This window comes from Rhodnius prolixus, unplaced genomic scaffold (assembly GCF_049639745.1).
Source record: "Rhodnius prolixus isolate KJV_2025 unplaced genomic scaffold, Rpr scaffold_2, whole genome shotgun sequence".
Taxonomy (NCBI): domain Eukaryota; kingdom Metazoa; phylum Arthropoda; class Insecta; order Hemiptera; family Reduviidae; genus Rhodnius; species Rhodnius prolixus.
In genome coordinates, this window is record NW_027411592.1 from 27,031,759 (window position 1) to 27,043,893 (window position 12,135).

A 12,135-nucleotide genomic window follows, 5' to 3' on the forward strand; every position below is an offset into this window, starting at 1 on the left:
ATGTCACTTCTTTCATGAAAATCGGTTCACGCAACGATAATTTGAAACGATTACCAACTTCCCCTTATCAGGTGTAAGAGCAGAACGACGCTACGTAACATGTAGGGGAGCTCTACCAGACAGTTTTAATGCAAATAAATGAAAATAAGGAACTTATACCGTTTTACATTCAAACACTACCACAGCAATTTAACAATAAGAGGGTAAATAAAAAATATAATACAACAGGTTATTGAAAGCTAATATCCTTTTTCTTACTTTTTTTTGTAAAAATAATAAAAATGCGAAAACTATTGTCATTGTAGTTAAAAGAAATGTTAGGATTATTAGTTGGAATGGTACAATAAAATATACTAGAAAAATTATTAGCTAAGTTTATAGCCTCGGATTTAAAAATGTTTATGATTTACAAGTACACAGCGTTATTGAGCGATGTGAAGTATGTTGAGGACATTCTCCTAAAATTCCCGACATTCCCACAAAATATTAATTAGAGATTGCCTCAACCCTCTTAGCAATCTGTTGCCATAATAAAGGGCTAATATTAGTTTTTATAAGTTTGGAGCTCTACCCTGCCTTAATTCAAAGGTTAATTCAAAGTACAGAAGTTTAAAATGATCTGAAAAATATAAGAATTAGGAAAAATGTTCGTTACAAGAGGATGCCCTATCCCTTTTAACGTCTTCTTCTTTTCTTTTTGCGACATGTGCTTTAACAATTTCATTTTTATGTTGCTGAATTCTGAGAGTTAAATATATCTATTTATTGGAAGAATATAAAATTTCTTTCCCTGGTTAATCCAATTGGCCTTTATATTCGGTTAAAGTCAATCAAATAAAAGGAGCATATTGTACCAAATTTTTGGATAATGTGGTTGCATCCTTAACAGGAGGGTACAACAAAATAACGAGGCCGTTTTCCTTCAACATTTACTATCTTTCTTTGAGCCGTTCTTCTTGTGTAATACCACGGTCCGCCACTGATCGCAAGAGTGAGATTTTAGCGTTTTATGTTACACATTTTAAATTCTGATTTTTTGTCAGACACATTAAAACTGTCTGGTAGGACAGTTGTATAAGGGTTGATCATCAAAAACTGCCGTTTTCCTTCAACATTTACTATCTTTCTTTGAGCCGTTCTTCTTGTGTAATACCACGGTCCGCCACTGATCGCAAGAGTGAGATTTTAGCGTTTTATGTTACACATTTTAAATTCTGATTTTTTGTCAGACACATTAAAACTGTCTGGTAGGACAGTTGTATAAGGGTTGATCATCAAAAACTGCACGAAAAAGTGTAACGTTGAAAAACACCCAACTTTGACAATTTTTTTCTCTTTTTCTATAAAAGATAAAATTCCCAAATTTTCTTTATAATGTAGGGCAAATCCTCCTTTATAACTGTAATTTTTTTGCAACCACCCAGATTTAATAGATTTCGAGAAAAAAGTTGCCGAAAATGAGCAAAAACGGCATTTTCAAAAATTGTTGTTGTTGTTGTTACCTTTTTTGTAAACTGCGTAGCGCCTAAACGCGCGAACCGATTTTCATGAATGAGATGTCATTCGATTCGGAATTTTATGTAGATGTGCCTTATGGGAGTCTCGACGCTGTACCTCGAATGGGAGAGGAGTTAGACCCCTTAATGTAAGGCCCCCTCCAAAATTATTATTACTAATTACTCTGTAAATCTTGGCCCGATTTTGAAAAAAATTGGTAGGATGATAGAGTTAGGGCTCCCCTACGTAACATTAAAGCGGCGATCAGCTCTTACACTTATTAAGGGAAAGTATAGCAATCGTTTCAAATTATCGACACGTGAACCGATTTTCATGAATGAAGTGTCATTCGAATCGAAATTTTGTACAGATTTGCACTTTAAAAGTCTCGAGGCTGTGGCACAGCCGCTGTGCCTCATAAGGAGGGGAGTTTGCCCCACCCAAGTAAGGCCCTTTCTAAAACTATTATTACCAATATTTCTATAACGCTTATTCCGATTTTGATAAAATTCAGCCCGAATAAGTGGTAAAAGCTCCTCTACGTGGCTGTGAAGTGCTATCATGCTCCTACATCTACTAAGAGGACGTACTACAATCGTTAAAATTATCAATGAGTGAACCGATTTACATCAATGAATTGTCGTTCGATTAAAAAATCTTTGCCTCTTTGCTCTGGAAGTACTGCAATCGCAGTTTATTTTTCTTACTCCTCTTAAAAGGAAGTACTGAAATCGCAGTTTAATTTTGCTATTTACGTACAAATAAATACCTTCCTATGTTATTCAAAACGCTTTTTCAAAAAAATTGTTATTGAGCATGGTTTGGGGGACCGCAACTATAATAATTATTTAAAAAGATCTCTCCAGTGGTAGTTACGGTTCCGACTTAACACCTTATCAGGTTATAATGATAGAATTGCTCATTCCAAATTTAAAAAAATCTGTAAAGCAGATATGTAACTTTGCAAAATAGACAAAAAGGAAAACCTATCCAAAAGGAACAAAAAGATTTGTGTACCTTTTGGCGTTTAATCAACCATTATACTTAACATTTTAAACTGTAAGTTTTTGTTAAGGAGATAATGAATATGTAACAGTAAAATATGCTACCAACTTACCTCTCTTGATCTGTGTGTTTCATATCTTTTAAAACATGGTGAAATTGGGGGAACTGGAATCGGGCAAATACACGAATATCCTGACATTTTAGAAAACTTTATAAAAACAAAAGTGGAAAAATACCTATTTGTTAACGAGCTTTAATAAATAAATTTCTTGTTTACACATATTGAGTTAATTCCATCATATGGTTGTGAGGAATATTGGAGCAATTACAATTTATTTAATGCCATTAGGCAGTAAATACAAAATTCCTTGTTATTATTTATTATTGTTTATTAAAGTTCGGGGTCCACACAATTCTTTGAAGAATTTTGCTGATTTCACGTTAGTCCTGTTCTTCTATATCTTTTGTTCCTCGATTTCAAATTTAAATAAGTCTTCCTTTTCCAAAAATATGAATGAAAATATTCCTAAAGAGCTTTAAGTTTCGAGTATTTCCTCTAGTTTTCGATTGAACATCTTTTCGAAATTAATAGTTATTGCCATAAATAATTTGCTATTAAGACTGGAAATTTATAGAATTTTCTTTCCCCGTTTTTAAATAGCAAAATTACATTTCTTTTAAGCCATTTTTCTGGGATAATTTCAGTATTTAGACAGCTTTGAACAGTTTACATAATTGTTCTATCAACTTATTATCTCCAGTTCTTTACTGTTCATTAATAATTCTTCCTTCAAGACCTCCAAGTAACCCTTTGTTCAGCTTCCACTCTATTAGGTGGACTTCTTTTTAAGAATACTTCAGGGGTCTTAGGAACTGTCTTTTTCTACCTCCTTAATATCTTTAAGTTTTGTTAATCACACAATTATTTTAATTTATGTAACATCTTTTGTTAATAATATGGATGGACTCGCATCATTCAAATTTAATACTGGCTACGTAATTAATACTGATATTGATCTTAATATTTTTGGAGACTCTCTTAATTTGATTCCTCATTTCGTTCAACATTCTAAACTTGTAAATTTTCTCTGTTTAGGATAGTTCGGTTATTCAGTTTTTTTTGTGTATATTATTTTATTGTATTTTTTTAACTTACTTTAATTATATCTTTGCAACCGGCGTTTTCTCAATTTATTTATCAAACAAATCTATTCTGATATGACCCCTGGGTCATATCTAGCTGATTATTATACGAAACCATCGGATTAGATCTATAATAACCTTACCTGACATACTCAGCATAAACGTAAATATCGTTTAGCAACCTATTTACCCAAATTTTGTTGCTGGTTCCTTACAGTTCCCTTTCTAACTTACACTACAACATAATATGACACGATACCATTTAAGCCTAATTTTATCCACTCAACTTCTGGAGATCATTCACCTGGACATCATAACAATAGACTGAAATAAATTCTTAACGGTAAAAATAGATTTGTTTCCAAATTTGCTAAGTATTTAACATTAAAACAAGGCGAGAAATAGAAGTAGCTAACAAACTAATTACTTTATACTTCAGGAATACCCGAAAAAATGAAATCGGACGATGGATTGAATTTCAGTTACTATTAGGCTTACATAAAATTGATTTATGTGTCATAATTTCATATTAACCAAAATCTAATGGGATCGCTGATACTCAAGTAGAATAAATATCTAGGAATATTTAAAAAATTGGGATTTCAGTCGAAAGAATGTAGGAAAAATCTCAGAGATTGTTCATCAGGAAATTATTCCCCTTACCATCATCCTGTCCTAATTACATGTTGGCAATAAAATCAGATGTAGAACCACTTTAGTGTTTCACACTTCATCTCTAACTCATGTATTGCCTGAAGATTCTTTTTCTTCAGAGATGAAAAGAGATGATTAAGAAAAGAGCTTATTCATTCAATCACTGGCTCACCTTGACTCGAACTTACTTATTCTTGTCCTTTTTTGTCTAAGATTTGTCAAACTCGTGTCGAAAAATTTTGAGTTAGGCGATTGCCTCAGATCGATTCCTTTTACTGCAGGGTTTTGATAAGTGAATACAAAGACCAAGTTATGGCCGCATTACATGATCTCAATTTTATTGAACTGAGATGGTCACTCAAGCTGAGTGTCTTATTCCTAAATTTCTGACCTTGGCTTCAATGTCAACTTGTCAATGTTGTGGGATAACAACCCAGTTTTGTGACATATCCAAGTAGAATGCTCACTTTTGGAAGTATTTCGCTTACTTTATTCGAATAAATGCGTTTTCTCCAGTGCCGAAATAATTACATTTTTATCAGACTAACATCCTCGCGCTTTGAACAAATATTCCGCCTTACCTGGAAGGCTAGATATTGGATTATTAACTCTTGTTAACTTTCCTTTTTATTTAATTTTTTCTTTTATAACTGCTTTCTCCTGCACTTATTTATTGGTTGCATTACGCTTTATTCATTTTTTCTAGTGTTAATTATTTTTTTGATGTCTCTTCATTCTTATATCGGATTTATTTTTATTTATTTATTTATCTATTTACCAGTAGTCAACGTAGCTCGCTACCTTGGGCTTTACCATGTCAGAAGACTTACATGGAACCCTCATACTCGACTTAAGTTAACAGAACTCAACAGACGCTTCCGACAACTGAAAAGACTACTCGACAACGGATCAAAACTCACTCTGGACAACAAAAGACTTGTATATGTAAGTATATTAAAGCCAGTTGGGCTTATGGCATCGAACTGTGGGATTCAACCAAATGCTCAAATCTGCAAAGGATCCAGTCCTTGAAGTCTAAAATTCTTTGCTCTTTTAGTAAACGCTCCTTTCTACGTCACCAATCAAACCTTGAACTTTCCTTTCGTCACCCAAGTTGCAAAAACACGTTACAGAAAATTCCATCTTAATATTCAAACACACCACAATCCACTTATATAACAACTATCTCCAGAACATTTCCAGGCAACACTTTCAGACGTCTTAAAAGACAGTGGCCTCGCGATCTCCTCTCTGATGAAGAGAATCAGTAGAATTTAGAATGTTATTGGAGAGTTACCGCTGGGTATCTTCTCCCCTCTATGTGTGAATGTTGCTTATTGTTACCCTTGTTGCTTATAACGCAATGCGTTGATTTTAACTAAATAAATGATTTAAAAAAATATTTTTTTTTTCTTTTGAAAAAATAATTTCAAAATAATGTATTAAAAGTTCCCGTAGGAACACTAGCAGACGGCTGACGCCATTGCTATGTATATGTACATGTTTGTAAAAAATCTTTGCAAAATAAATATTAATATTATTATTATCATTTTGAAAATTGCAAAGAATTTAGCAAAGATAATTAAACCGTAATTTCATTTCTTGAAACCTATTTGTTCTACAAAGAATATTACTTTATAATATTGTACTTGTTTCCTTTGAAAGTATTAGTAAGTAATAGTATTAAAAATGGGTGAAAAATTAATCCGTTCGAATTATTTAATATGATCATATTCCAGTATTTTTAATGGAATTATAAACACAAATATATTTGAACTACATTATTAATTACATACAAAGCACTTAAGAAATAGAAGCGAATTAGTAAACAGTGAGATTCTTGACAATACAAGGTGTGGCTATTAAATAACGAGACTATTGCTGTAAAACATTTTATTTTAAATTTAAACATATTTAGTTATTATCACCCCTCCCCTGTCCCTACAACGCTCCATGCGAATTTACCATTGTTCGAAACCGTGCAGGAAGTCTTTTTCTGTGAGCTCCTGCATGACGCGTGCAGCTTTTTCTTTCACAGCTACAACGGACTGAAATCGTGTTCCTTTTAATACAGATTTGACTTTGGGGAACAGATAAAAGTCACATGGGGCCAGATCAGGCGAGTAAGGCGGATGGCCCAAAACTGGGATGTTGTACTCGGCTAGAAACGTCTTGACAGACAATGCAGCGTGAGCCGGCGCGTTGTCTTGATGGAGAACCCGTGACTTGTTCTTTCACAAAACGGGCCGTTTTTCCTTACTCTTTCACGAAGTTAAGCAAGCACCTCACGGTAGTAACTAATGCTGATTAATTATAATCGATCTTTTCATCCGTTTTGGATGTGGAAGGGCGACCTGGGCGGTCATCATCTCCGACGTCTTCTCGGTGATTTCGGAAACGCTTGAACTACTCAAAAACTCGCGCAAGTGATTAATATTCATCGCCATAAACTTATTTTAATAAAAGATAAGTTTCAGTAGCGGTTTTATCAAATTTAATTGTGAAATTTCACGACAATTCGTTGCTCTACTACATGTGTAGTATCATGTTTTCGGCAAAACGAAACTAACACCTCTTACACAAACGACGGTTCCGGTCAGACAGATTTCTCTACAAACACGTGAGACGCTGCAATCGAAAGAGAAGGCTTTATGCTGCACAGCTGTTGGTCGTTAGGATTTGGCACATGCATAGTTCTTCTGTAGCAGCATCAGTCTTGTTATTTAATAACCACACCTCATAGAGGCAAAACTAAAGGAAATACCCAAAGAGGAGTATGAGGAAATACCCAAAAACAAACAAAAAATTAGCTAAATACTAAGCGAATTCAGAAAGAATGAGTGCAAGAAACTGATGAGCAATAGCCACTATACCGAAGACAATACATTAGCTAAAATTGACACATATCATAAATTAATAAACCTTAAATCAGTTTACTTCTTACAGCTTACTTCTTTAGCCCCCACCTTGTGCTTTCGAATCATTTTTAATTTATTTTAAATAAATAGTATATTATTTTTAGACAATCTATTTATTTTATTAAGGCTTAAGTCTCATCTATCACATGGTGTTTTGTCTTCACTCATCAATTAATGGAACCACTTTAGTTGCAACAGAGCAACAGGTAATTTCAGATTTGTGTACAGCAATGTCTTTTCTTCTTACTACGCCTACAACCTATGCAGTAAAATAATAGATTACAATGCACAAGGACTATTCGGTTTGTTTATGGTTTTTGAGATCATATAACTTAGCCAATAGTCAACTGAAATTAAAAAACTTCTAATAGACAAATTTCATGACATCGTGTCGAGTTGCTCATTCTGATGATCTCATACAACTGTCTAAGTAACATTTCTTTCAATTATTATGTACTTCTTATCAAGAGTTTCAGTTGATATTCTTTTTTGTTTGTCAGAATAACCAAAGGCAAAAGAAAATGAAGTTTCACCGGCGTTTAGATAATTTTTCAGGATAAAATTCTGACCAGAACACTCACACAACATTTCTTTACCTCATTAATTACATTTCTGGAAATCTAATTGTTCTACAAAGAGGATTGCTTTATAATAAACTACTTGTTTCCTTTGAAAATAAAAGCCTATTCATTCGATCAACCAATTCTCTTCATTAGGAATTTTGTTTACGTAATAATATTTAATAGTTGATAACTTCATACATTACTTTGAATTGATGTTTAGATTTTAAGGTCAATTTAGACCCTCAGAGGGCCTAAAAAGTTGCGGTAATGCATAATGCCAGAGTAGTGTGCCCAACAAAGCGTAGACGCACAAATAGTCGTAGTAATTGGAGGAAATCGTACACCAATAACAAGCGAAAAGCTTAATTATTAGTCATATTTTTCTTTATTAGTCCATTATTTCTCTTGCCTAAGTTCACCAGTCCATTACCCAACGGCATTACTCCTAAACGAAGCGGTCATCCAGACGATCTTCGACCACGTGATGCTTTGACCTATCAACGTTAGCACTGTTAGGTTTGTCAGAAAGTTTCAGCCTTACACATATTGAGTATGTCCTAGTAGTTTGAAAGGCATGTATGACTGAAAGGTCTGCACTTTAGGGAAGCAAAAACTTCTTCCCTATACTGATAACTCAACCATTATACAGAGGCTCAAAAAAACAGAACTGGAGTGGTGCTCCAACTTAAAGGTGCACAAGAGTGTTTATGGAACGCGTGGAATAGACTTCAACTCCCCAAGGAATCTAATCCAAACTTAGTCCAAGTTTTAGTTTACTGAATTATGGTTAGAATGCATGGGGTTATTTTTCTTCACAAATGTAGCTGTTGAGTGAAAATTTAACCGCATTATCTTTCTTCCTAGCTTCTTTTTTTTTAAAAAAAGTCTCATTTTTCCAATACTTAAGGTATTTTTGTTGATCAACATTAATTTTAAAATTTTTTTCAAGAAAATGTTATTAAATTTACTTCAGCTATTTGAAATGGGCAGCTCTCCTTTAGAGTTCAATATATTGTACGGTCCTAAGTCTTAACAGTCTTGGGGTACATGTATTGTTAGAATATCATGTTAGAAGAAAAATGAAAAACCTACCACCGGAATTACCACTTTTCTCAGAAAGTTGATTTTTCAATGTTTGTGATTTTTTAATCAGTATTTAATGGAAATATCGACTTCTGCGAATAATACAATTTTAAATGTAAAAGTGAACTTGCTGAAGTAAAATTGAGGTTTCAATGCACAGCCATCACTTAATTAATCACTCGTAATATTTACCTCATTTGATTGATTCACAACCAATAAGTGCCTCATTCCCAATCCGGCCATCAAAGAATATACTGTGGAGAATGACGTCTCCTGCAAATATTACGGAAATTAAATTTCGACTCTTAATTATTACACAAACTAGATATGTTAGATACTACTGTAGACATTAAGAAAATATCTGATGTGGGCACTTACAAGGTTTACTCTCAACTTAAATATTTAAATAAAAACCTTATACAACTGTACTACCGGACAGTTTTACTACTTCATAAATAAATAAATTTCTTCCAAAAAGGTAGTTGACTTCATTGTTATAAAAGTACACAATGATAAAATTGCCCTGTTGAAAGAAGCGTAACGCCTAGCTATTTTAAGCTAAGCTAGCATAAGCCAATTTTTTTATTAATATCCTTCTAATTCAGAGTTTCGTCATTTCACACTTAATATAATAAAACAAAAAATCATTAAGTATACTATATATCATCGCAGCCTCCGCGTGCGAGTGTGTGGAAAGGGCACCTCATACTGGTGTAACTGTGCTGTGAAAGTAGTTGCTATGTATATTAACCACAGCTGTGATTTTGTTTGTAAATGATTTTATTTAGGATTTTGTCAGTTAGAGTTGGCATTTGCTGGAATATAGACCAGGATTGAGAGTTTGTAGAAAAGCCAAGTTTCCCTCTTACTGACCTGCAACTTTTCTTGTCTGCGGCCCATGCGGCGTATGTATGTTTATTCATGTACTAAATAATTTATTAAGTAAATTTGTTCAGACTTATTGTTATTATAGCTTTGTTCAAGTAGTTTAGTTGTCCTATCTCTCTGTGAGTGTGTGCGTGTGTTTACTCTCAACTTAAATATTTAAATAAAAACCTTATACAACTGTACTACCGGACAGTTTTACTACTTCATAAATAAATAAATTTCTTCCAAAAAGGTAGTTGACTTCATTGTTATAAAAGTACACAATGATAAAATTGCCCTGTTGAATCACGGCATCAGTAAGGTGCTCTCTATAGAAGTGTAGTTCGTACGAGGTAGCGGCTGGCCTACATTAGTGTCAGGAGTGGGATATCGTCGGAAACTCGTAACGTGCCGATTGCACAATTCTTATTAATAGTACTCTGGAATTATGGAAGAGGTGAAGGCACTAAAGGAGGAGGTGCGCTGGATGAGCTCCCAAAGGGTATCAGGAAGCTTGTCCTCTAATGAAGGGGGGGTTAAGCGAGATCTTTCCCTACAATCTTTAATCATGCCTTGGAGTGGGGACATATCAAACAGGCCTATTAATCAATTTTTGCAGAATTTTTCATTAGTGGCCGAAAGAGGCGGATGGTCAGAGGCGGATAAAATTATATCTCGTCTTAAACTTAAAGGGGCTGCAGCAGATTGGTTTGTCGACCGGAACTATCGCTACCCACGGCACATTTGCGGACATGGTTGATGTGATTAGAACTCGCTTTGTGGGGGAGGCCACGCCTGAGCAAAGGCTGTTGGAGCTCAATTCCCTTGAACAGGTGTCGGGTGAACATGCGCGTCAGTTTCCAGATCGGTGTCGGAAAGTCGGGGAACAAACATTGCCTATCACGGCATCAGTAGCTGAAGCAGGTTGGGCTAGGGCTCAGCTTGAAAGAATTCTTATGGCTGCCTATATAATAGGGCTCAAAGGGGAACCAAGCCGAAAGCTACAAAACGATCCCCCAAAAACTTTTCATGAAGCGGTGGCACGGGCTTCGCGTGTTGAGCAAGTGAGGGCGAAGTCAAACTCTCCACGGGAAATATGGGCTGTGCAAGGAAGTTCCGGTCTAGAAGGGAAGACAACAATGGAACCCCAACGATCAGGGGGCATGTGCTTTCGTTGTGGGAGACCGGGACATTTTGCAAAGTCATGTGATCTGAGAAGGGGGAAAAGCCTTGGGTGGGGTGACCAACGCAGTGAGGCTGCTCCCTCAAAAAAGGAAACTATCAGCTCTGTTTCTGGCCAAATTGGACACTATGCGCGAGATTGCGCTCGACGAGCTACCTTAACAAAAGTCAGGACTTGTTATGAGGGGGAAGACCCGCACCCAAAAGCGGAGGGCTCGACCGATGGCCCGACGTCGAATGCCCATTGAAACCAAGGGCCCCTGCCCTGGTGGCAAGTGTGGCAACGGGGAAGTCTAAGGATGTAACAATACCTGTGTTCACAGGAAAGCGTCGGTTGAAATTACTTGTTGACAGCTTCCATTCTAAAACAAGCGATTCCTGGATTGGTAGTCAAGTAGACCCGTATTAAAGCAACAGTAGTTACGGGGAGTTAGGTACCCATTAGGGGTGAACTGGAGCTGGAGTTCCTTGTAGAGGGGAGCCGGGTGAACCACACCTTTGTGATCGCTGCGGTAGCCACTCGCGGGGATGGTCTCATGAGTTGGGACTTAATGAGGAAACTAGGGTTGGTTGTAGAAGCTGGCCGAGGTCAGGTCATAATTAAACCAATGAACCCGTCAGTAGCACTGGTGGAGAATGGCTGTAAGGAGAAAGCATTGTCCTATGGGACGGACAATCAGGAGAAAAGGGGAAGGAACCCTAACAGGTCTCGGGAAGGCAGTGTAAGCGAGATCGGTGTGAAGGTAGTGGTCTGGTTAATGCGCCGGCTACGTTTCAACGGTTAATGGACCAATTTTTGTCTGAAATAAAAGAGGAGGAGTGCCTAGTTTACATGGATGATATAATTATCTACAGTCCCACTCTAGAAGAACATTGCCGACGATTAAGTAATGTACTACATCGCTTGGAGCGTGCGGGGTTGAAAACAAATCTTGGGAAGTGTGCTTTCGCACAGCGAGAGGTGCAGTACTTGGGGCATATTGTATCTTTGGAAGGCGTAAACCAGATCCTAACAAATCGGTCGCCATCAACTCTTATCCTTCCCCAAACTCGGCGAAAGAAGTAAAGAGTTTCTTGGGTCTTGCGGGGTATTACCGCCGCTTTATAAAGGGGTTTGCTGACCTTGCTCACCACTTACCTCATAACTAAAGAAAGGTGTGACATTCACTTGGGGCAAGGAGGAACAGTCTGCGTTTAAGTCTTTGAAGAAAGCACTCTGTTCA

General features: G+C 36.1%; 2 protein-coding genes across 4 annotated transcripts in view; both read right to left on the reverse strand.

Annotated features, from left to right (window-relative positions):
* mwh (multiple wing hairs) overlaps positions 1–2,809 on the reverse strand; it is a 307,353-nt gene extending 304,544 nt beyond the window's left edge. Inside the window, exon 1 of one of the 2 annotated variants that reach the window (XR_012455460.1) lies at positions 2,615–2,809. The gene's annotated coding sequence lies outside the window, so the exon portion shown is untranslated. The remainder of the gene's footprint in view (positions 1–2,614) is intronic. The other variant, XR_012455461.1, reaches the window with a different exon arrangement.
* A 3,215-nt stretch (positions 2,810–6,024) lies between these two features.
* LOC141449344 (H(+)/Cl(-) exchange transporter 7-like) overlaps positions 6,025–12,135 on the reverse strand; it is a 40,057-nt gene continuing 33,946 nt past the window's right edge. The window contains exons 6-7 of one of the 2 annotated variants that reach the window (XM_074118703.1): positions 9,056–9,136; positions 6,025–7,476 (exon numbers count right to left, since the gene is read on the reverse strand). In XM_074118703.1, coding sequence (XP_073974804.1) covers positions 7,378–7,476; positions 9,056–9,136 — 180 coding nt within the window. In that variant the 3' untranslated portion in view covers positions 6,025–7,377. The remainder of the gene's footprint in view (positions 7,477–9,055; positions 9,137–12,135) is intronic. The other variant, XM_074118702.1, reaches the window with a different exon arrangement.